Below are 25,903 nucleotides of genomic sequence, written 5' to 3' on the forward strand. Positions count from 1 at the left end.
TTTGACAATTAGGCTGCAGGTACTCTTGTCGATGGACAAGTTATTCAGTTCAGAGCGCTCGTAAATGCAATGTGACTTCAGCTACAACAGACGGCGGTGCGTGTCTTCTGTCTTACCTGTTTTTCCACAGTGGCCTAAGCGGCCCAGACATTCTTTATGAGCCCCTAAACCACACTTGGAACACAGGTATCCCTGGTTAAAGATGCCCCTGCACACAGTGGAGAATAGAACAATAGGTTATTTAGTAAAAATGCAGAATTTTAATTTCACAGTATCTCTCACAAAAGAAGTCAAGCATGACGCGAGTTGATCTCGCCTGCATTTCCTTCACTTACAAAACGTTGAACTCTTCGACATGAAGAAGCGCCACATTAGGAGTCTGCTCTGTTTTTAAGCTATTGCTGTTTTAATTTTAAGGGTTTCTAGCAGGAATTTGTGAAAGTGTGGTGGAGCGCCATCACAGGCAAAAAAAATGTAATTATTAACCAATTAAGAAGTGATTCAAAAACAATGAATCAGAGGGGAATGTTTTGACATTTACTGACTATAAAAACGCTACTTTTTAATCATGAGAAGTAAATCTTTCACCAAACTGCAGCCGTCTTTGCACCGTCTCTTCATATGTCCGGCCGGAATGCGGGACTTGAGTTCTGCGCGCAACGGACATGAGCCATTATTCTTTTGGGATTTTTCCAGGAAACAGGCCGAAAACCATCCCATTGAGTCAGATAGAGAGATAGATTCAAACATTGCATGTTACAGGAAATAACGGCGGAAACGAACGGGTTTAAAGACATGGGGAAATTTTTGATTGAAGAAAATTTGAGTAAAAATATTAGATTTTCCTCCATAAATTCATGAAGATCAGTTAAACCACTATCCTGATTCAGTGTTCTGAGTAGTGACTTGCTGTATCAGCTATGATTAGCTTGCACAATACGACATGTCATCCAATAGGTGGGTTTCTTCTCAACAGAGAGTGTAGGTGGCCATGAGGGTCGTCGCCATGTACGACGGGCCGACTAGCCATTACTGTATTACATCTCAAGTAAAAGTGCAAGATGCATGATAAAAGTTTTGATCAGATTAATACGTAGCGAACTAGCATGGACTCGTGTGCCTCGCCATTATTTCCTCTCCTGAATATTGTTTTTCTTGGAAAGTGATTTATGTTTCAACTGAAGAAACACAACACAGTTTTGAGGTATGACCAGGACCAGACTTGTGGTGAATATCCTGATCAAGACATGAGTCAAAGTTAGTTGAGTCAGCCTCTGACATTTATAGGACCTCTTCAAAACATGGTTGTGGTGTTTACTAGGACTGGTAAAGGACAATATGAATCATGATTTTTTTTAGCTAAGAAATATCATCACGATTCTCTGCCACGATTTGTTTTCCTCATGAAAGTTTATTGCACACATAAACCATGGCAAAAGTTGCAGCATCAAACACATGACTTTTGAGGTGCTGATTTGGTAGGGATGCTTTGATCAGGGTTTGTGCCGATACCGATCAGCCAGAGTGCTGATCGCCGATATCGATGACATGGATTGACAATGAATTTGTCATCAAAATGATGAGACCTTCTGCGTACATGATGTGAAAACATTAAACATTAAATCGTTTTAATTCAGACAAGTTTTTATATATCTCTTCAAGAAGGCAAGAAATGAAAAAAAACTTGCAGCCTTGCACCCTCAGTATTTCATTAAAAGAACTTCATTATAAATGGCCCTGAAATGAGCTGGATATGGCCCCTTTAAAGAAGAGGTTCAAGCTACAAAAGACCAAACTACAGTAAATCAAATTGACGCAACAAGCAGCTACTTCAAAATGATTCATGTAATCTTATCTTAACCTTTTCATCAACCGTAGTCACCCCTGCCAGACGTAGGGTTTCTTAAAAGTGTCCCTTAGCCGTAGTATATTGAAAATATTAGCCAAAGGATTTCCTGCATTATTCCCATGAAAGATATCCGATTAAAGCACAGTTATTTCAAGTGAAAATCAATCCTTGCAAGTTTCAACCTGCCAAAATGAGCGCCGGCTGACTTCTCATAAATACTGTGAGGAAAACGTGCGTGAAAGTTTCTCTCATAAACACATGTAGTCTCGCAGAGAAGCATCAGTGAAAAGCTGTCATTTACCACTCAGGCGCGCTTATTAAAGAGACACGGTGTTTGAAAGGAAGAGGCCTCCCTTTCCTTGCAAGATAATTGCTATTCAACTTTGCCTCGGACAGAATGGAGTGATTTGTTTCCCACATCTACTTGGGATTTGAGTTGTTGTTCTGTGGCGCGGGACATAGGATAACTCCTAATGAGGCGTCAATGACAACGTAATTGAAGTCTCCTCTATTGTGCAGTGAATAGATCCCGCCGGAGCGAAATATACAGGAAAGATGGTGCGTTTGCTTGACTGTCAGCTGAGCTCAATCGAGCGGCGACAGAAATAGTAAATTATGCAATATCAGCCACACTGATTTGCTCCAGCAACTTTTGAGTGTGAGCGTGTGGAAGCAGAACACATGCCGCTTCGACATGCAGCAGACGCTCTACTACGATAACAAGAAGGTCCCTTGTTCTTGTTGTGTGTTTTCTCCTGTAATTACAGGATGAATCTTCATTTCCAGGAAATACCTGCGAAGTGTTCAGAGCAGGATCAGAGTGAGTCTGAATTCATGTTGCCGATCAAGAATCAGTGCAGCGGGGTTTGGGAGAAATCCCTCTGTACAAATGCTTTTAATTGAAGTTCAAGCAAAAGCAGTTTTTTTCTGTCAGGAAAAAAAGCCAGAAAGCACAGCCCAACTTAAAAGACAGTCTTAGTGGCATTTGCAAAACAGTTTACAACTGAAAATGTTTTTTTTTTGTCTGAAAATAAACACAATCAGTCTGATTCCAGGGCAACATGTTTGCCTTTGAGGCTGAAGTTTGCATAGTTAGCTCAATTTCTTGAGTCAAAATGCAAACCTAAACCCATCTTCTTTACACTGACACAATTCTTTTGCTCTCCATACACATTTAATTTGTCTAGATTTTTTATTTATTTTTATTTTTAAAGCAAACGACCCACATTTCAACATGTCACACAAATAAACAAGGCTGGATTTGGTCCGAGGACTTGGGCAAATGTGTCATAAGGCAGGTGGTAGACTCTCCTCCGAAATAGAACACTTTTTTGGGAAGCACTTTGTTGCATCATCCCACTATCCCACAGTAGGTGGTGCCTTCAAGATTTTTCATCAGTGAAAATGATTCATGAAACCCTGGTGCTGAATACATAAGCACCTCTTTCCTTCTCATGTGGCTGTTAATAAACAGACCGGACTGCACAAATCGTACTCAGAATATTTCTGAAATCTTGGATCAAATTGTTTGTGTCCAGCCTTGAAAAAGGCAGAAACAAAGACTTAAATTCATTGCTGTTATTTTGGCAACATCTCAGGACGTCCAGAATTATCTGAATAGTTCTCCATTCAAACAACTCGACAACAACACATCTGAAATCCACAGATGGCTCTTGATATCACTTGACTCATCAGGCCCGTGATTAAAGGATTAATTAGATATTTAGAGTCTGTCAGATAAGAGGCAAGATTTCTGTTTCAAGTTCATCAAATGTTCTCCCATGGCTGCGAAAGAAAAAAAAAAAAAGATTTGGGACAAGAGCCAAAATAAAAGAGTCAAACCCTCTTTCTTCTTCAAAGACGAGTGAGTTACAAAGATGAAATGAAAAGAAGAAGGGAGCTGATTGCACGCGGGTTTTCAGGTGTACGACGGCGAACAAAGCAGTCTCCCTGTCGTCTTTGTTTTATTTAAGCAGCTCTTGTGATTTTCTTCATGGTGCATGTGCCCGCGTGTGACGCTCTTACCTCAGTAGCATGTGACAGGAATTACACGAGGTGATTCGCTCGAACGTGTGCATGTGGAACTCGTGGAAGTTGTTGGTCGCATTTTCAGGATGAATGTTGGATCTGGAAATCACAGAACTGCATTCAGAGATGTGGAAGCTTAGTCTTGCTGACGCTTCACGTTTTCAAAAGTCTATTGCAACACGTCAAGTCGAACAGTGCTGAAGGACTATCGTTTACAGTAATGGTCATGGTCACTGTTCATTCACTCAGAGTGCAGACTTCCACCGAGCCACTCATTTCCACCCATTTTTGAACCAATATTATTGCCCTACATTTATATTATGTATATAATTTTACATGTATTAAACCAATTTTAAAAACCATTGATCGCAATGAGCTCTATCTATCTAAACTTGCTTGCAAAACACACGTACAAGAGAATAAAAACACACTGCCGATCACTAGTTGTTATGTGACCAATCTTCCAAAATGTTCTTGGATTCAGATAGCAGTCCGGAATAGTAATCCTTCCTTGCATTTTTAAGAAACTTATTTGAAATGTAACCGGCAAAAAAGCTCTTCATGCAGATATTACAAACTTTATAGCAAATAAATAAATAAACAAATTATAGATTTTTGACTTCCGCAAGTCAGTTATACCCAAAAACATGCAACACAACCCACTATGAAACACTGGAATACTGGGAAAACGTGTCAGAGAATGAATGAATTTTGACTCCGAATTTGGAGGCAGTGTTGACTCAGCCCCTTACTTAACTAATAAAAACCAGTTGTTCTTGTTGAACAGCTGCTGTGTTGTTGCTAAACAACCTGACTATTTCCAGTGTTGGCTGCAGTAAGGTTCCGTGACATCACATCTACAGGCCAAACTACCAACAAATTATAGTAAACTAAACTTGTTTTGATTTCATAACCAAATGTTCTGCAGCTCATCTTTGTTGCAATCTTTAACGTTTATTTCTGTTTAGTAGTGTAGTAAGCAAGATTGATCTGGACATAGTGTGCTCTGGTATTGGATTTCATTTGCTCTGGCCGCTTAAAATCTTAGTCATAATTCAGCCTCGATATGCTCTGGTCTTAGTGTAGTCTTGACTCAGTCTTGCATCCTTACGTCTCAGTCTTGACACAATGTCTGCCCCTTAAAGTCCAGGCCTTGGGACGCTCTGTTCTTGGTCTTGACTTGCTCTTGCCCCTCAAAGTCTTGGTCATGCCGGAGCCTTGGTATGACCTGGTCTTTGTCTCACCCCTTAAAGCGTTGGTCTTGACTCAGTCTCGCTCCTAAAGTCTTGGTCTTCACTCAGTCTCGCCCCTTAAAGTCTTCTTCTGGACTCAGTCTCACCCTTAAAGTCTTAGTCTTGACTGGGCCTTGGTCTAGTCTCGACTCAGTTTCAGGTTAGGGGGTCTCCACTACAACTGTACCGTTGAACACTGTGTGACACATCAGTGTAATGTGTGTGATTCTTGGAACAGTGTTTCTGTCCCAACAAAATTAGTTGGAGAAACTTTGTTCTGCAAATTACACATCAAGAATTACCAGGCTAGATTGAAACCATTCCCCGGCACTGCTGCGTAACAGTTTTGCTCTCTGCAGCAAAATGTCAATTCAAAGAAAACACTCATAACTGCAGCTTCGCGCACAGCAGCCTGCTTCACCGGCAATTCACTGATTCACTTCTTTGAAGTGGGAAGGGAGAGTTGTAAATAGTTTGGTGGGATGCGCTTGAAGTGAACGCACACACGCTCGCTGCCCCTTGGGCTATTGCATCTGTAGTGGGGGTTACGCACAAGTCTTTTTGTCTGTGAGAGCTTCAGAAGACGGCTGATGAAAATAGAGTACACACACGGCTGGTTCTTGGAAAAAGCCCTCACAGTGAGGCAGACACAAGCGTGTTTTAATGTTAGAAGCGGTAGCATAAGCAAGACAGCGGCACCAGCTAGTGGGATCATTGAGGAGGGGTTGTTCAGTAAACACGATACAAGCTCAACCTTTGACATTGTCTAAATATGACGATTGAGGTACCGTCATACTCATTAGAATATTCTGGTTTGACCAGCGTCACAGACAGTACTTGTGTGGATCAATAAAAATGTGCTGTTTTTATTGATTCCACCAAAGAGGTAACATGAGCGTCAAACTTTACCTGTCTGTCTGAAATAAAAACTAGTAGATCCCAATAATATATTTACATTTTAATGGAGATGAATTGTGGAAAAAGCCTCCTGCTGTTCAACTGGACACATTACTGTCAACTACATTTACAATACAAAAATGTTATTAAATTAGATCGATAAAATAAGTATGGGTGGAAATGAGCGACTCGGAGAAAGTCAACATTGGAAGTGGTGGTTATGTTGGTTACTTTGTCTCATAAATCAAGTCTCAGATTGGAGGAGTAGGAGAGTCAACATGAGCATGAAGAGGCTGTGACCAACAGATACACAAACAAGGACACACTCAAGGACAAACACTCTCGCTGACACACACACACACACACACTTACATGGCCATGCCGAACTGTTCCAGCCACTTCTTTTTCAACTCTTTGGTCTTGAAGAAGAATTCAAAGCCATTCTGGCCCTGGTTGTGCGTGAGGTAGAAACCGTATGACCACTGCAGGGGGAGAGAGAAAGGGAGCCAATTTAAAATGTGAACAAAATAAGGAAAGCTAAACAACACGTGGTGGCAGGAGAGGTGCAGAGACAGATGGAGGCAAACGGGTTCAGAGTAAAACAGGGGGTACTTTCAGGAGAACTCAGAGACACAAACTGTCACCGTGGTGGGAGGTAGCGGTTCCGTATCACTATTAAACCACAAAATTAACCAGCTTTAAATGTGTTGCCAACACCAGCACTGTCTGTCTGTCTGAACACACACGCTTGTTTAGGACGGCACCACCAAACGCCGGCGAGCTGCTCTTGTTTGTGCTTTCCAGACCACTATTTGAGCTTCACTCTGAAGGTTAAAATCCAGCCTCGCTGCAGTTTCCTGACACTTGTCTTGTCCAATGAATGAAGGAAGAAAAGAAAAACATTCCCAGCGGATGCTAAGACGTTAGCTCAGCAAAGATGTTATGTTGCCTCCAATTTGTTAGAGAAGGTGTTTGTCTGTCTGTTGAGCTGTCAGGCTTTTGTCTTTCGCTTTGTTACTTAAGAGAGTTGCAGGGATGGGAAACGAAGACGAGGAAATATTTGGGGATATTCTAACAAAATATCACGTCACTCTAATGTACAATTGTGTTGATTCTGAATACTGTATAGAATATTTGTGAATTTATTATGATGGTAAAAAGTTACTCGCAGAAATTAAACGGCAGTTTTTACCAAAGGCAAACGCCTCTTTTGTACATAGATTGATCCAAGTTTGCGTCCAGGGGGCAGCAGCCGGAGAAAAGAGGCCGGGTGGAGGTAGCAGCTGTGTCCACTTGTGTAATGTGTCCAATAACAGTTGCTTTTTGATTTTCTCAAACTTAATAAGTAAATGAACTTCAAATTTACTCGCACTTTCTACTACAGGCAAAACACTAATGCAAGCAAAAGACAATATTTGTCACGCATGTCTGTTCTATTTTATGTACCACATCTCCATCAAAACAGGAAGTAGCTCACACTCATTCCGAAAGCTCGTTCACACATTAATCGCTGTTATTATTATATTGTTCCCCGGTACGTAACCGTCTGCGATGAAGTCCATTCTGTTTGTGCGAAGGCAAATAAAAGCAGCCAGACACAATGTGTCCGGTGTCAGACCAAGCCAGGGAGTAATGAAGGAATGAATTAGGCTGCGTCATGACAAAAGGGCTTCTTTCCAATGTCTTGCTGGGAAAACTTGGGTGTCTTCACTTTTGAAGCTAAGCCCTACGATCACCCAACCCCCATCCATCATATCCTAGGTGACACTGCGCATGCATGCGTGTTCAACTTCGATTCAACAAATAAATAGCTGACATGGATCAGAGCCTGCCGATGTCCCCTGTTTGCATCATCTTTGTTATCAAATCATTGTTTTCTGCCATGGCAGAAATTCCATTCCTTATTATTATTGGCAACACTTTTCATCTCCTGGCGCTCTGTCTTCGTCCTGTGTGCGTCAGTGAGTGTGTGCGGGCGTAAGTGTGGCAAGTGTGCGTGTATGGTAAGGTCCAAAGTGAGATTCAATGATAACGCCTTGTGTGAGGAGGCGAACAGTTCCAGTCTGACACTATTTTGGTCTAATACTGGCAAATACAAAACACAAAGAACAAGTGCCGAAACAGGCGCACACATCTGTGAGGCTTGTTTCACATGTTGATATTGTTGTTAGCTCACCAGAGAATTGATCAGAGAAAACATCAGTGCTCTTAAAGGTGGGAATCTTATCTCATCACTTGCATCTACATCTGCTGAAGTAATGATGTCAGTTTTGATTGTCAGGAGTGAGACACGCTCCAATGGCTCTTCGCAATCGTATTTAAAGAGGCATTCTGATTGCAGCATTCTGCTCTCAGAGTACATCTGACATTAGCATTGAGGACATCTATTCAACTATAATGCAAGAGAAGACTTTTGTTTGTTGCCGTTTTTGCCAACTTTGGCTGAGGGTTGTGGGGTCTGTTCTTAGCATTATCCACCAAGCCAACTCGGTCCGACACAGCATGACGTCAGTTCCTGTGACTCCATCTCATTGTGCTCAGTGGGGATTGTACATTATTGAACATTATTCTCTTTATTTCATTTAATGTATGTTTGAAGTGAATAAACTGTTATATATCTATTCATTGAGAGATGCTTAAAAATGGGCATTTTATTAACATTAAAAATTGAGAATAATGAAGAACAATATGAACTATTTTTTGGTTGTTCAATTATAATAAATAATATGACATTAAAATAAATGCATTGCATTTGTTTCATACCAGTTCAGTTTAAAACCAATAATGAGGCGACATTTAAAGAACAGGGTCAATTAATTGAGAGAAGCTACAGAAGACTACAGTTTATGAAAAATGATCTCAGTATTTAATATCTCACCTACTGTGCATTTCCTTTCCTTTTGTAATCGACTCACACACCCAAGGAGTAGGTTGGTATCAGAAGAGCATGCATTTCACCTTCCAAATATTTTAAGGCAACAATTCATCTTGCTAACATGCAGAACATGTGTGTCTTTAAAACATTAACTTTACATGCCCAAAACACTTCTCTGAAATGCAACTCTCAACGCACAATAAGTCCAAAACAATAACTGTAATAACCTGTTTTATCTTCTCAAATTTAGCAGACCATAGTGACATTCTAGAATGGCATTCTGCTGCAGACGAGAAATGGTGAGGCGAAGATAAATAAATAAGTAAAATGACTGACAGATGAGCCAATTCATCTTCTATGGTGACAGCAGCATCAGAGGAGCCCAAAACCATGAAGCTTGGCAGGTACATGTTGGAGGCAGAATCAGTCCGGGAGACAGCGTCGCTCTGAGGATCCCTCGATGTGATCTACAATACCATGAATTTTCCATGACTTTTCTGACACAAAAACATCACCTAACACCTCTGAAATTCTGGTTCTCTGTTGTTGTTGGTGGCAAACTGTGATGCATATGAGAGTCCAGAGCCACAGCTGTAAACAGACGTCACTGTTGATCATGGATTGGCAGAGGGATTGAATGCTTATCGCCAAGTTTATACACATCTCTCCATGGATTTGTTGATTTCAAGTCCTGGCTGCGTCGACTGTGACACACGTGGAGCAGCATCATCAGTAGGCTATGAGGGTCACCAATTCTTATCGGACAGGCACGGCAAATATGCTGGTTTAACATATAGATTTTAGTTTTTTCACTGAATTGAGCATACAAGTTCAATGTTTCGTGTCAAACACATTTTTTTTGGAGGGAAAAATTGTGTAATTAATGCTTTAAATTTCTCATCGCCACCACTAATACTTTGGTTGCATGTGCGCGTGCTCCAGTGAAGAGTGAACTCTTTATTTGTCGTGCTTCTAGCAGGAGGTTTTTGAAATGTTCCGTCCATCAGTGCAATCTCAGCTTGTCTTCTTCACCATGGACGTTTTGGTTATAACATCACATTGTATAATGTGGTGCACTGAAAAATGTTTATTTGTGATTCATCTGCATCATTTGGATTTATCAATTATTGACTGTCTGTGATAAATTAGTCGCAATTTATCCCTTTAAATCCCAGCCATGATATGAAGCAAAATTCAGAACGACAAAACAGCTAGTGTACTCCATCTCTTAAAAGGGCGAGGAGGGCGCGGGGCAGGTGGGTCTCAGACGGTTCCGGCTCGGAGCTAGCATCTGAATGTCTAGAGAGTGTCCTTCAACTTCATGAAGACATATCTGAAATATTCTACGTGGATAAAAGGGAAGAAAAATATGAAATCACATTCTTTTGAAAAGCAACCTTCACATCTGAACTTGAAGTAAACCAGCCTTCCACTATTTTAAATATCTCACAGCGCACTGAAATAACAGGAGGAAGGAGGATGCACTCTTCCACTTGATCAGTAACCTTTCAGTCCAGTTTTGCTCTGCTTGTGCACTGTTTTCATAACTAGACAGTGAGAGCTCTAGTTTCCCTCTCAGTGGATCAATGAAGAATGTACTTCATTGCCATACATTGACCCGAACCCATCACTGCCTTGCTTATAGAACCATCACGTCAGACTACGCATTCAGTCTGGAATAAAACCATATTATCCTCTGTCTGAACACGAGCTGCGAAGTTTGCTGCTGCTGCTGCTAATAACAGAGTCACGTCTCTCATTATTTCCAGTCACACAACAAACCCAAGCGTCACTGATGCCTTTAGTTTCATCCGACAAGGTGTTATTAGTCAGCGCCGGTCAGCATGCTAAGTAGCATATACATCCAGCACAAACCTTCCTGTTCTCTTTGTCTGATGTCGGGTTGTTGGTGATTTTGAAAAGATGCAGGTCGATCACTTCCTTCATCTCGTAGTTGTCTCCTCTTCGCTTACACACAATTACAGCAGCATCGAAGAGGAAGATGTGCCTGTGATGGAAGACGGGTCACTATTACTGAGAGGACAAGGAACCCACTGATGCTGAAACAGGAGGATAACCAAATAGGATGAAAAACCTGCTCTAACTTTTATGTGTAATTCTATGCAAGCGACAGAAAAAAGGAGTCTTGAATTTAGCTTGATTTTATTACATTATTAAAACAAGAATAAACTGGGCAAATATATTATTTATATATTATAAATTATTATTATTATTTAATTATATATCACTTTATTTCTTTGTCTTTTTAACACAAGATTGTCAAATGAATGAATGCTAAATATTACAGGCGCTATTTCACTATCTTCAGTAGTTTTTTTTAATATCCATCAATCATCTTTTGGAGGGTGTATTGTTGTTATTATTATCATTAATAATGATGATTATTATCATTCTATAGCAGGTGTAGGCAATTAAATTGCCACATTATGTGAGGAGCCATCAAGTCAGAAGACGACAAAATTTGACTTATATTTTGTTGTTAAACTATTGTAAAACAAAGGAAAAAAAGGGGGAAATGTGTAAATACGCCATGAAAACATTTATGTTGTATGCTTATATATTATTTTTTGGACGAAAAAAGTACCCTATTATGAGACGTTTTCTCCTTATATGGTATCAATTTATTTTGTGGGGCAAGAAATACTGTTAAAATGAGCATTACTCTATCTATTTTAATGTAACATTTCAAAATGAATATCAACAAAATGGGTTAGAAATTTAAAAAAAGAAAAGGAGTTTTATTTAGAATTCAAATTGTAATGCTGTAACCAAGTTGTGACCTTATGAGGGCGCCACATGTCGCCTGGACAGCAAAGATAATCCAAATTGGGTCAACGGTGCAGATGTCAAAAACAGCAATTTGGTGTTCCACCTGAAGTCCTGATCTTGACCCAGCAGACACACAAAGATGTGCATTTTGGTTTGACGCAACACATTCTCTGGCTCTCCTCCAATCACAAATCTGCCGTTGTTAAGTCGCCGAGGTTGGTTACTGTTCGCCCTGCTGCCTGTCATCATCTCACCTGTCCTGTTTGGCTCGTTTGTCCACTGAAGCCACTCGCACCTCGCCGTCACCCTTGGGTCTGCCGTAGTTACTGAGAGGCTGATTCTAGAGGAGGAAGAAACACTGTGACTGAGGAGCCAGAGGTGCTGTACAGGTCACAATGAAGACTTCTGTGGTACCAAATTTTCAATGGATCTCTGATATTGGTCAATTTCCCTCAGTGTTTCATTGTCTCTCTTGACTTCGTTGACGTACTGAGCCAAGTCCTGCAAAGACAAGGTGAACTCTTCAGTCCAGCAAAGACATTTGTTCAACACTGGCACAAAGTGAAATGACCTGATCTTACTGCAGTCAAAACTGTGCAAATATGTTAAATGTCTCTTACTTGTCTACAGCACTTCAAATATATAGTGCAAAGATCATTGATGAGATCAGAGTTATTCTTATTCTCAGAAGTTATCAATGTTTTGAATCACATTGCACACTGCAAAGAAGAATTTGTAAAACAAAGACAGAAAATATCTGTTACAAAATGTATTTAGTATTTATTGAACTATAGTACAGTAACATTCATGTTAGGTATTTTTAAAAGAAATAAAGAAACTTAAAAAATATAATATATAATAAGACGTTTTTTGTGAGTGGACAAGCACATAAAACAAAACAAGGGTTTCATAAACACAAAATTACTCTGTCAAAATAAAAATGTATATTTTAAATTGTAATACATTTTTCTTAATTCTTTACTTATTTAATGTACTTATTTAATTTAATAAATTAAATATTTTGATAAAATGGCAAAGTTGTATTAAATTAAAAAGTCTACTTAAATGTGAGTAATGTAGGGGTTGTTTCTTTGGAAGTAAGTCAGTAAGTAAACTTTATTCGTTGGAACTGATCGTATCCAAAGTATTGCGATACATAGTGTGAACTCTTAATATTAACCATTAATGAAGGAATAACTAAATATGGTCAAGCTTGTCAAGATCCCAATGAGTACTTTATTCATGGTTATATATAGTCTAAAGTGCAACTCTGCATTCACTAACATTTCCTAACAAAAGACTTTCAGAAGATTTCAACCACAAAACTGCAGCTTAATTCTATGCTTAAGTTGCTGATTCATATGTTGGTAAATGGCAACACAGATACTTCTATTGATACAGTTCCTGTGCAGAAATCATAACCATACCTTCATAGCATCCAAAGCCCGCCGCAGATTGCTCTTGTCTGAAGCGTCATGGGTGTGTTTCACAAGCTCCTGTTAGACAGAAAATCACACCATATATATGCTAAACTCTCTAGCGCCCTTATGGGACTGCATCTTTCCGTCGCCATTTTACAGAAACAAACACAAACTTGATAAGTGAAAAGATTGAAAACAGAGAAATGTGTGATCACTGCTTTCTCTGCAGCCCTACACCTTGTGCAGAAGGACTTGTGAAGTTAACACTTCAGCTGAGGGTATGAAATGAAAAATGTTATTGCAGAGAGGATCTTCTCAAATGAATCAGATAATTTAGTGTGTGCGTGCGTGTGTGTCTCTGAAATTGCCTGCCAACACAGAGCCGCAGAGTAAACAAGACATCTAGACCTCAGTGGTGGAGGATAAGAGAGGATGTCATGCATGTCCTTCATATAGACGAACAGACAGGCAGTTGTCTTGTGGGTAGATTTTATATATATATATATATATATATATGAACGAACAGACAGGCAGTAGTCTTGTGGGTAGATTATATATATATATACCCGGTGTCAGTCAAGCTCAACCTGGGCATTATTATCACGCACAGGACGACAGACTTGTATTTATCAGAACTGGCTGCCACCTCCACAGAGATACGCAGGCGGGGAGTGGTCACACCGATAGCCGGGTCGGAACATGATGCAATCACTGAGGGAATCATGTCGTGATGGGTTCAGGGAGCATGAGAAATGATGAGCAGAGGTGGCGAGGAAGCAGCAATAACTGCGAGCGGCAGAAAGAAAGGACCACAGGGGAGCGGGACTCTAGGAACCCGTGGAAGTGACAAGGCATTAGTTGTGAGGGGAAACTAACCCAGCAGATTCTTTAGCCGGTGCAGGTGGATGTTTTCCACCAAACAACTCTTTTCACAAAGACTTTTTGTTTTGGCTTTTTTTTTTTGTTTGTTTTGTTTTGTTTTGTTAACAAGAAAAAAGGTACACAGAACCACATCTCATTTCTCTTGCTAAAGTATCTGCATCTTCTTGGTCACACGATCATCATGTCAATAATAGAAATAGAAGTCAAAAGAAAATAGTGGACAACGGCGCCTCTAGAGGACTTGATGAGTAACGACGTCAACGTCCAAGCTATTGGATGTTAGTCAAATTTTAGCCAGAAAACAACCACATTACACCCTTTTTCCCCCACTGTCCTCCTGTATTAGTATTATAATCAGGGCCTGGGACTTCAAGGAATTAATTTTGGTGAGTTAATAGCAGACAAAAATAAGTAAGAAATGCAAATAACTCATTAATTTCATATACTCTTTCTTTCACAGGGAACATTTTTTTTGCACCAATTCCAGGTGCACTGCATGATACATTGTGACATCTCAACCAAAACTAAATGAGAATTCCAGTTTGGTGGTGGGAAACAGTAAATAGGTGGCACATGATAAATGAAGATAATTCCAATGTTACTGGTAATAATAACCATAGAAAGAAGAAGAGGAAAAAGAAACACAATATGAAAGAAATGGACCGCGATTCGTGATTTAAATTTAATTTAAGTGAATAATATTTGTCATGTTTAATTCTCTTTTTAACTTTATTACTTATTATTACTTTATTACTATATTACATATTAGTTTATATTATATATTAGTTACTGCTTAGCTTTTATTTTCACTTACAGAACTTTATGTGGTCAGTAACCAGCATTTAAAACTCACTGATGCTTTTTGTCACTTCAAAAATAAGGTAGAGAAGCACTAAGAGAGTGCCAACCTCCACTTAGCAACTTCAGTCCAACCCCAACACAATCTCCCAATTGTCTGGAAGTGATTTATTGCTTGTCCCATTTCACATATTTCCTGAAAGTTTCATCCAAATCTGTGCATCTTCAAGTTATTTTTGCAAGACGGGCAAACCAATGGTGTCGAAAGGCTCAAATTATAAGATGATTTTTTGTGTATGGAGAAAGTAGAACATTATTCTACTTCATTAAAACAAGTCTCACGTGTTTCATATGTATTCTCAGACCATTGTACGACTCATTCGTGTTAACAGTAACATACGTGTGTTAACAGCTCTCGTGAAAAATACATACAGCAAAACTTGAAACCACAAGCTGTGCTGTACCTGCAAGAGAAGATGGTACTTCAACACTCGCTGCATGGGAACCACCAGGAGATCCCTCAGTGTGAACTTGCCATAATTGGCCCGCTTTGAACATTCCTGCAAGACAGATGCATAAATAAAACCAAGTGTGAGGCTCCAATAAATTACCAAGTGTCACAAAGTGCAGTTTCAGCTCACGGTGTGAGAAAATCTACTTGAAATAATGATGGTAGAAGACAACCGACCTCAAGCTTCATGTGAACGTCCTCTCTGTCTTTGCAGATGTCGTCCAGCGTGGCGATAGCAGTTTCCACTTGGCTGCAGTACTTCCCATAGATCAACAACCTGGATCACACACAGAAGAATTGAATACCTAGGCAGGTGAGTGACACTGACACCGGTGGAGCGTATTCTCAGGCTTTACCTTTCTTTGTAGGTGATGAAGATCTGGTATAGGTTCTGGGCACTTCTGGCTAGGACAGAGTCTTGTATCTCCAGTAGTAAGCATTTGTGTACTTTAACAAGGTCCTGAAGTCATCAAATAACTTTATTGACTCATGTACACATGAATAAAAGAACAATATATACAAACCAGTACACACACAAAATTGGAAAAACACATTAAAATTTGCTTTTGTAAAACAAGAAAAATATTCTATATGGGTTGCAATGGGATGCAATCTGCAGACAAAAGGAGGATCTAAATCAGGAATGGGCAATTCAATTCCTTACAACGCCACATTATATCATGAGACGAGTGTGAGGAGGCCAAAAGACACGAGGTCAGATTAAAAATATTAAATGTTGGTTCTACAGTATAATAAACTGGGAAAGTATAATTGTCCATTACATGTTGCATGCTCAAAATGTGCCCTTGATAATATATATTCTTTCACTTTATACACATTTTACTATAAGAGTCTCATTTTAAATCATACAACCTAAATAAATAGTTAAAGGGAAAACATGGTGGAATAGTAATGAACAGCCCAATTGGGTTTATAATGTATAACTTAATGGGTGAAAATGTAAAATCTGCGAATGTTTTCCTAGTTTATATTTCATTTATTTTACTTTATTGTTGGACATACATTTTTGCCCAGGCACAACTGCATTTACGGACCGCGAGTCTTGTCCTCTACCGCCACCAAGTGGTAATTATAGTGCATAGTCTGTGAATCGACGATGACGGCCTCCACACAATGTTGAGTGTTCTATGACTGCAGTGGTCAGTTGCTTTTAAGGTGGACCCAGGGATGCAGCTCAGCCAGGTCAGCAGTTATGTATTTGCCTGGTGGGTGCAAACTAATGTATGATGCTCCTGACTGGCCAAAATGTTGCACATAAAATTGCACATCTCTTATCTAAATATGCTGAGCGCTGGGATGTCAGCATCACGTAGGAAATGAGCGGACATTCCATCTGCTATGACATTTCATTGAGAAGTAGAGTGCAGTGTTCAAGACTTGCGTGGCTGACACCTCACAGCCCAATCTGATGACTTACCGGGATGTTCACAAACACGTTCTCCATCTCGACCGTGGACAGGAACGTGGAGAGGGGCGTCATAAAGTGCTGCAGAGAGGAAGGAAAAGCTAAAGTCTTAGGTCCCCCCAGAATACCACTGAGAAAGTCATTTGGCTGGAAGCTATTATATTATCAGACCAAGTCGCAAACTGCTGCAGTCAGCAGAACAGAACCAACAAGGGGGACTTCTCGAGGTCGCAGCAATAATCACGCGCTCAGAATTCACTGAACGAAATGGGTTCCAAGTCAGAAAAACTCCTGCCACATGGTCACCTCCACACCTCAAACGAGGAGGCGAGCTCAAACTAAATTCCAACATCCACTTCATATCGAAACTCATCGAGTGAGATACTCCAGTGGGAAATCAGGCTATGGTCTTTTTTCTGGCTGTGAACATTCACAGGAGAAAATAGAGAAACGGATGAGTGGCAGGAGAAGAAGTCACCCACAGAGCGAAAGAGAGAGAGAGAGATTTAAATCTATCTATGAGTCTATCCATCCATCCATCCATCCATCTAATGATACATCTATAATCTTCCTATGGCTAATATTGTCTGAAGAAAAGTCCAAAAAAGGTTTTAGACTTTGTAGTTTTTGGTCAAAACCAATTATGAAGTTTCAAAAGTTGAAAGGGAGAAGTCGTATGCAGGCAGGTTCTCTTGTTCTTCTTTGTAAAATGTTACAGCTCCAGCTTTTTTTATGTCAAAAATAGTTTACTTCCTTGCAGGTCAGTTGTATTGCACCTTTGACAAACTGGCCAACCAGCCGTATCCAGAGTTATCTGTCTGCAAACTTTGTTTACAGAGGAGGAGTTACAGTACCTTCTCTATTGAGTCCAGCGTCTCTGTGTACTTCTCCTCGGTCTGCTTGATTTCTGTGAGGCAGCAGCCCCTGATGTCTGTCTCTGTCTGCTTCTGTAAGACACAAACACACTCCAGTTACTATGTGTTACTGTGTAGCAGTGTCACATACAGGTATATTTATTTCGTAAATAATGTGAAAAGACTGTAAGCAAACCTTTGAAATCCATCAAATATTTTCAGGTGTTTCTGGTCATTTGAAATCAATCTACATCTTCCTTTTGAACTGTCATACCAAGCTCTATTCTTAGGCAGCATTTTAAATAACTAAAATCCTAAGACATCATGCTCCTGTAACTGGCATTACGAAGGAACCCAGCAAGCAGATTTCATGGTAGCCTCTTGGTTCATGAGTTATACGGTCTTCTCTGGACAATAACTCCTGAACAGTGCGATTAAAAGAATATGTACTGTTTCTGAAAGAAGAAAACAAGAGCTTTCCAAAGAGACGACATTTATGAGTGAGACTAACAGGTTGGTTCACTTAAAATGTTACATTTTATTTCAGTAAGAGGGACAGTTTTTTTAGCATAAAATGTTTTTATGCATTGTTTTTCATGGGAATCATGCTGCCACACTCACTGACAGAGAGAAGACCATCTGGCTGCTCACTCCTACCCCTACCTACACCTGGACATTGCTCTTATCAAGTGGCAGAAAAAAACGGGATACTGAAAGTCCATTGTTATTGTTAATGTGTGGAAGAGTTCAAAGTTTAGACTTGTCATCTCTGTCAGCTTCTTCATGTCATTTTGAGGTGCTGCTTACACTGTTGTAAAGTTGAAAGTAGCTCTTTTCCCTGAATTTGAACTGTTATTTAAACAAGAAATTGAATCACGCCATGAGTTTAATAAGCCAGGAGACTGTTGCTGTTAAGAAAGTAATATGAAACAGCATTTCTGTTTTCTATTGGTGTCGCCTTGGTCACCTCTCACCAACCTCAAAGAACAATGCTTTACATTTGAGAAAAAACTCTCTATGGCTCTTTCACATTTGACTAATCATGGTACATTTTATGTTATAATCATTGTTCATTTAAAGGATTAAGTGATTGAAGCGTGGAATAGACAGGGAAACTGTCCATTGAGGGCACTGACCGGAGGTGGGAGAACCTCTGTTTTCATCAGGTCCTCATAGATCTCGCCACCATCTTCATCATCATACACACAGTCATAGAGATCTTCCTCATCCTCGAGTCCGTTCTCACTGTAGGATGATAAAAAAGAATTAATAAAATACAATGTGCATGACTTGAGAAGTGCATTAAAGTGTGTTAATTTAAAAGGTGCATCTGAAGCTTGAGAAAAAGACTCCCGCTCACAAATGCCATTGTTTAGCACGACAGCCTGCAGTCGTAGGCCGGGCACAGATGCAACACTTTTTGTACATTTGAGGGGGAAGTAGCACTTACTCAATCAGGTCCTCTAAGTGGTTATAGATGTCTTCATCTTCAACACTTTCTTCAGTTGGAAAAGGCCTGAGCGGAAACACACGTCAAATACCAACCAAACAGAACATAGATTTGTTTAATCTTTGAAACACACCTGATTCCTGTTTGTTGCGCAATGATAGAGTGGGAGAGTTTAGACAACGTGTCCATAACCTGCAATCACAACAAGACAAATTAAGTTTTGCATCCGCACAAATCACACTTGGAACTTAAAAAATAAAAAATAAAAACTTAATGGACACGCAGTTTGTATTGAAGACAGTTGTGGTGGGCCTCTGTGAAAAATGCTCAGTCAGCATTTGCATCAAATACTGTGTGCTATTTTCTTTTGCAAACACACAGAGAAAACATAAAGTAAAGGTTTACACATATGGGCAGTGATTCCCTAATGTTATTATTTAAGCTATTGACTTCTGTCGTTCGATTTCTCGTTTGATTTTCTGAGCTGCACTTCCACCAATGGACACTAGAGCGCAGCAGCATCAACTCAATTGACAGTGACTGAATCGACGTCATCTGTGAACAGGAGTCCAAATACATAATAAAAAGAAAAAGGATTGCAAATAAATGAAATCGCCGATTTAGCTCGTGAGAGCGCTTGTGAGCACATGTTTGATTCGACAACACGTGTTCAAACGGACCTCTGTCACAGTTGCACTGTATAGCAACATCGATTGTCGGAAATAATGCGACATCAATAATATTGTCAAGTAAACTACATGCAATCATGACTGCTCATAATATTATATTTCACACTCCTGACAAAGTCTGGCTGAGGGGCGGCCACTGAAATGAAATCACTGAACTTGGATCCAAGCAGCAGTAACTCTTGGTGTTGAGCAGATATAGGTGGGCGATTTATCTGGTGATATGACACACAGATGTGCTGGAGATACATTTGCCCCCGAGCACAGGCTCACACGGATCAATGTTGGCCACACAATTGGTTTTTCCCTCCCCCCCCACTGGTCACAGAGGAAACACAAGGATTTGTTCTTCGTTCCGCAGCAATGTAAACATCATAAAAGCTCAATTCTCCGCCAGAATCAAGAAGTCATCATGTCTGAGATCACATGACATGTGATGCTTCATGTATCTGTAACTGGTCACACAGAAAGTTTTAGAGGCGGAAGACAATGCACATTTTAGGATTTAACAGTTACATTTATATATGTATGACTCAAACAACGACCAGAGATACGAAGGCTACACTTTCTCTCTAGTTCGGGACCCAGTGCTCAGCTCCTGCAAATGTCAGGAAGTCACAATTATTTCTGCCTGTGAGCACAGTCATTACACAAACTAAGACCTTTCAGTCGGCACAGCTGAGATTTCATGAAGGGGAAAAACACCTACAAAGATCCATGTACAATTGTGGAGTTCTGTGACATATCTAAACACAAAAGAGCTCAAGAACTGAAGTGATTCTTTACTTGTCAGGCGAGGAACATAGAACCACACAGTAGCTAAGCGAGGCCTTTCTTGCAGGCGGTGTGTGTACATGAGAGAAAGCTCAGAGGGTCTGTGAAGCACCGCAGCAGGGGCACTGGACTCTTTGATGCAGGCTAATAAACCCGTCCTGCCGGACCACTCCTGGACGTAATGATTCACAGCAGAGCAATTGAAGCACCTGCGTCTGCTAGTTTCCTTAAAACTGAGTTAAATAGTTTGGAAATGTGTATTAAACGATCATAGGAATCGAAACCTACAGCTGGAGATCCAACATCTGAGGGGCTCCTAAAAGCTTCTTTCTGCCGTGCTGGACGGATCGATACCAGCTGGTCTGCCTCAGGAGGGCAGCTGAGGACATGCCCTGCCAGAAGACTCGACAGACATGATTTATAGGCAGAAGATCACCACCTCTTTTCAATATATGCCCCACTCACTTGCTATTTTTAGTTAGCCCCCCGAGCACAGTAGGAGATGGATTTTCAACACACACAATCTGTTGTTGCTGTCCCACTTAAAATCATCAGCACAGCACAGCAGTTTAAAATATGCCAACAAGTGTAGCGCAGTGTTGTGCGTGATTTCTTGGTAAATATTGGCAGCCACTGGATTTCACCCTGGTCACACTCCATTCAAAATGGCCACATTGATTAGATCACAACTCCCAGAGAGGAGAGAGGCTCTTGAAGCCAGACTGAGGGCAGATTGAGGACAACGTAGCAAACACTCTCCAATTCATCTCGAGTGAAAGTAAGTCAAGAAGAAATGTGAAAGCCTCAGGGCTGTTGCAACACATTTGTAACAATGTGCATGGAGCTTTCAGGCAAGAGAGTGTTGCGTTGTCTTTGGTGCATTTGTTACTTGTACTTTGCAAGCAGGAAGGACCCAGGTTCAAATTCAACTTACTGTAAGTGACCCACGTCTGAGTCTTTCTGAATTAATGAGTCAGTCCAGACTCTCTGTAGGGTATGATTGTGAGTAACTATGTCAATGAGTAAATACGTATCTAGGCTCATTTCATTCGTCTCATAATTTGCTGTTTTATAAATAATTTCTGAAAAAGCAAAGTAGATCTAAAATCATTGTTAAATTAATTATCTGCACAAAAAAAACACGTTTAGAAATGAACATCATCAGAATATCTTATATTTATGTATAATGTCAACCTCCGGCTTTGGAATATTTTTGATCTGTGTGTCAATGACCTTATAGTTGATGGTTCACTGATATTTCCGATGATCTAACAAGAGAATTACAACTAAGAGCCAAAGGATGATGAGATCGTGAGGATGGTCAGTGCCTGTTCAGTCGAAAAGAGACTGTTGAGACATCAAGCTGAAAGGATCAACCAAGGCTTGTTGGCATTCCTTTGATGCTGTCCACCAAAGTTTTATAATAGAAAAGTGGAGTCTACACATTATTATCGAGGCTGTCATCTTGTTGAGAGATGTGCTGGGGGAGGAAATGTGTGCTATATTAAATAGCTAGATATTAGATAAGGACAAGGACACGGTCGAGAACTCTGTACTGGAGCATTAGAGGAGAGAAGTGTCTGTGATGAGCAGTTCGCCAATGTTCAAATGGCCATACCGACCTCAGCAAGAGGGAAGAAAAAACAGCGTTTTAAGAACGATTTTAGGTTTCAGTGAATATTTTAAACATGGTGTGTCTTGAATTGACTTGAGCTGAGCTGTTTATATTCAATATAATATACAAATTATTATCTTTGTAAACAAATCTAAACTTGTCGTTAGTTAACTATGAGTGAGGGACCGACCTGTTAATACAGAGGTGGGAAATTAAATTTCATTCAGTGAAGCCTCAAATTAAATTTTGATGCTAAAATATTTGAAAACAAAGAAAACAGATAAAAGATCAAGTCATGACATGATGAAACTATATTGTTTCATTAGACATTTTTTTTTTATTTTATATGGATTTTGTTTAATGACTCTCATTATAAATAATAAAGATCTCTCAAAGATGTTAATACATTTTGGCAGTCCTTCATTTGAGGTGAATATTTTTGGTCACCAGGTGGGGCGGAATACATATTGGCATTTTATGAACATGTTTTTTTTTTTGTTTTTTTTTTGAGGGACCAGAAAAATCTGAATGAGCATTATTCATTTAAAAAAATATATATTTAATTTTACATTTAAATGTAACAATTAATAGCAATGTGGGAAGAAAAATTGCAACATAAAATGGACCTGAAAGTAACTTGAGAGTTATATTAAGACTTGAAACAGTAATGAATGCTGTCTCATGTGGTCACATCTTGTCTGCGTGAAATATACGTCTCTTTAGAAGACTGCTCTTTTTCATCTAGCAGCCATTCTGTCGTTCAGTTTCCTCTGGTTCTTGATTAAAAACTAAACTGCTCGCCCGGGCTTTTTCCCGTGTGTCTGTCTGTCTCAACATCTCTTCTGTTTACAGGCTATGTTTGAAATTTCATCAAAACACTTCATCAGTAAAATTCTGTTTGTAATCTGGGATGAGAGAAATCACACGGCCTAGTTTAGATGCATCAGAACCAGCACTTTTGAAGGGGAAAGTTTTTTTGTTTGTTTTGTTTTTCTTTTTTTAAATGTGAAGCTAACTCTCAAGGATGGAGAGGGAATGGATGTGACATGAGACGGTGAGGTTTGACTTGCTTAACTGAGGTTTCCTGTGTTTTCGTACATTGCAGATGCAACCATGTGAAACATTCTCACCTGCCAGCAGCCAACATAACCCCTGAGAAAGAGACCGATCCACTACTCCAAAAACAACTTTAGGTAATTCACCACGTAGCTCGGCTGCACACCCCAAGTAAATGTTCATTCGTCACAATGAAGTTTTATGAGTTGCTGCAAACGTGATTTGGCTTGTAAGTATATATTGAAAATTGACAGAACATATTTAGAAGTAATTCAGTAAAACAAAAAAAAGCAGATGAAAGCGCTTGTGCATCAGCCATTGTTGTAGTCCTTGTCAGTGCCCATTGTTACCGATGCTTTTTTAGCAAAGTGGCCGTACAGTATTTAAGTCTAACTATATATTTATATATAAGTTGACTATGTCTGTTTGAGATTCAGCTACATTTGTAAAATAATAAAAATAAAACTGCACACTAAGGGTGTAAGAAAATGCACAAATGCTCAAATATTGCGATATTTTTTATATATCGAAATACTTGACTATGTGATATTGTCTCGATGTATCAAGTCTGCCATATCAATATTTAATACATAGATACTTGGATATGCCGCTCTATTTCTAATGCGTTAAATACTATAACACTTTCTTTCTGTACACTGGTGGTATTTTGTAAATTAAGGAAGTTGTTCATTCCACTGTTGTACTGCAAAATCTGTCAGTAAACCTGTTTCCATGCACATTGTTTTGTACTGCATTGATTCTCCCCCTTGAAATGGCGACTCTTCATGGCAAATATCTTGCAGTTTAGGAATGAATCACAATGTATTGTATCACCACTCCTATATCAGGATATGTATCGCATCGCAAGATAACTGTAATGCTATACGTATCCTAAATAGCCCAATAGAACATGAGTGTAAGCAAATTCAATTTATAAAAACTAAAGGGGAGCATTCCCAGAGTAGCTGGGCAGAACCCTGAAATGGAGTGTTACATTTTAAACTTAAAATTCAAGTTTCCCAAAGCCTTTATTTCGTGGTTCAGTTATTTTAGATGTGTGTTTGTATTGATTTTGGTTCAACCTTTTCCTTTAACATGTTATTGACTTCACTTTCCTGCCTGTCTTGAAAGGCATCCTCAATTGTTGAGGGAAGGGAAAACCCAATGAGTTCTGGATTGAAACTAATGAACGAATGAGGATGTTCCTTGGAAGTGAACACAGATGACACAATAAGAGCCGGTTGTCGGGAAAGTTTGGTCATTCGATACTTATGACTCATTAACTGTTGCAGCTGTGACAATGTTTTCCAGCTGCAACTCCGAGCCAAGTGTTTCTCTGTGTGTGCTCATCACACTTCCACTTTCACACTGCAGCTCACCTCAAACAAGTTAAAGACAGTCCTTTCTCATCACCTGACAACGACAGACAGGCAAATCACATCAACAAGACCTCCACTTCCTCGACATGAGCGCAACAACACCGGAGCCCAGCACGATCACACGTTGGCCTCACTTTCACAGACCCACGCCCACGCAGATCGCTGGTGTTTCAAACGCACACAGCCTACGGCTCTGATGTTCACACACGTGTGATCTGCCAGCTCTGCTGACAGGTCAGGTAACAGCAAGTGAATTTCACACACTCTGAATCAGCAGACTGGAAAGAGACCAGCAGTGTCCACCAGTCCACTAACACAGCAGCAGACAACACAGAGCCAAGCGCCAGTAAATTATTCATGCGCAACAAAGTGATTGTTTTTCTATCCTCGCTACCAGCTGACGCTAAGTTATTCGTTGAGTCATGAAGTAGCAAACGTTATTTAACAGTGATGCGATGATGCAGTGACTGAAATGTCATGTGGGGGCGCTATAGCTTTTCATGGTTTGGAAAGCGATCGCTTAGCAAACTGATGAATGCATGCGTTATCTGTAGAGCAAAAGCAACAAAAAAGGACTCATCATCAGGAAAAGAAAGAGGCAGCTTCCGGTCAAATTGTATATCACAAAGAGCGCAAGGTTCTGTCTCATGACTCCAGCCTCTATTAACTCTGACTCAACCTGGTTGCACAAGACAGGAGGAAATGAAATGCCATATTTTTGTCTCATGTTATTTAAAGAATATTCCATGAGGCGATTTTTTTAAGTTGCACCCCACTGAGAGCTTTTTGCATCCAACATAATTTTTGATAGGTACTGACCACTGCACTCAGGTCGTTGTGACGGGTCATCTTTGTTAAGTTGAGAACATAATATTAACACTGTGTATGCCACTGTCTTTATGACAGTAACAGCTATGGCGATCAATGATGTTGTAGTACTCGAGATTGGTCTTGGTCATGTGACAAGTCTCAAGACCACTTTTTTAGGGTCTCATCTCGGTCTCTAATGCAATGTCTTGTTCGGTCTCAAACTGTACAGGCTAAGGATTTCTATGCAAGACTGGTCGTGACCAACAGAGAAAAACAGCCGTATTTCATTGTAATTTTTTCTTTGATATGTCTATAAGTGATCCACAAAAGAGACACAGCTGGTGCCAGTTTTTGAAGCCTGTTAATTGTCAGACTGGTGTTGCTTGTTTCAGCTGACACCGATTGGTTAACAATGTGTGCCTGCACCCACTGCGGCTCATTCGTGGATCAGTATGAGACTCCTTATATATACTGTATTGGTCTTGTCTCCGTCTCAACCTCCAAATATCTTGGTCTTGTCCCAGTCTCAATAATGTCTCGGTCTCGGTTGCAGTGGTCTTGACTACACCA

General features: G+C 39.9%; 1 protein-coding gene across 5 annotated transcripts in view; it reads right to left on the reverse strand.

The window, feature by feature from the left end:
* Positions 1 to 25,903, reverse strand: part of LOC128755329 (guanine nucleotide exchange factor VAV3) — an 82,216-nt gene that overhangs the window by 22,029 nt on the left and 34,284 nt on the right. For all 5 annotated transcript variants that reach the window (XM_053858614.1, XM_053858616.1, XM_053858617.1 and 2 more), the window contains exons 3-17: positions 19,147 to 19,205; positions 19,014 to 19,079; positions 18,700 to 18,808; positions 17,564 to 17,656; positions 16,722 to 16,790; positions 15,640 to 15,743; positions 15,461 to 15,560; positions 15,237 to 15,332; positions 13,099 to 13,167; positions 12,086 to 12,172; positions 11,926 to 12,011; positions 10,757 to 10,889; positions 6,379 to 6,488; positions 3,875 to 3,976; positions 117 to 208 (exon numbers count right to left, since the gene is read on the reverse strand). In XM_053858614.1, the coding sequence (XP_053714589.1) occupies positions 117 to 208; positions 3,875 to 3,976; positions 6,379 to 6,488; positions 10,757 to 10,889; positions 11,926 to 12,011; positions 12,086 to 12,172; positions 13,099 to 13,167; positions 15,237 to 15,332; positions 15,461 to 15,560; positions 15,640 to 15,743; positions 16,722 to 16,790; positions 17,564 to 17,656; positions 18,700 to 18,808; positions 19,014 to 19,079; positions 19,147 to 19,205 (1,375 nt within the window). The remainder of the gene's footprint in view (positions 1 to 116; positions 209 to 3,874; positions 3,977 to 6,378; positions 6,489 to 10,756; positions 10,890 to 11,925; positions 12,012 to 12,085; positions 12,173 to 13,098; positions 13,168 to 15,236; positions 15,333 to 15,460; positions 15,561 to 15,639; positions 15,744 to 16,721; positions 16,791 to 17,563; positions 17,657 to 18,699; positions 18,809 to 19,013; positions 19,080 to 19,146; positions 19,206 to 25,903) is intronic.

Source organism: Synchiropus splendidus, chromosome 3, assembly GCF_027744825.2.
Source record: "Synchiropus splendidus isolate RoL2022-P1 chromosome 3, RoL_Sspl_1.0, whole genome shotgun sequence".
Taxonomy (NCBI): Eukaryota; Metazoa; Chordata; class Actinopteri; order Syngnathiformes; family Callionymidae; genus Synchiropus; species Synchiropus splendidus.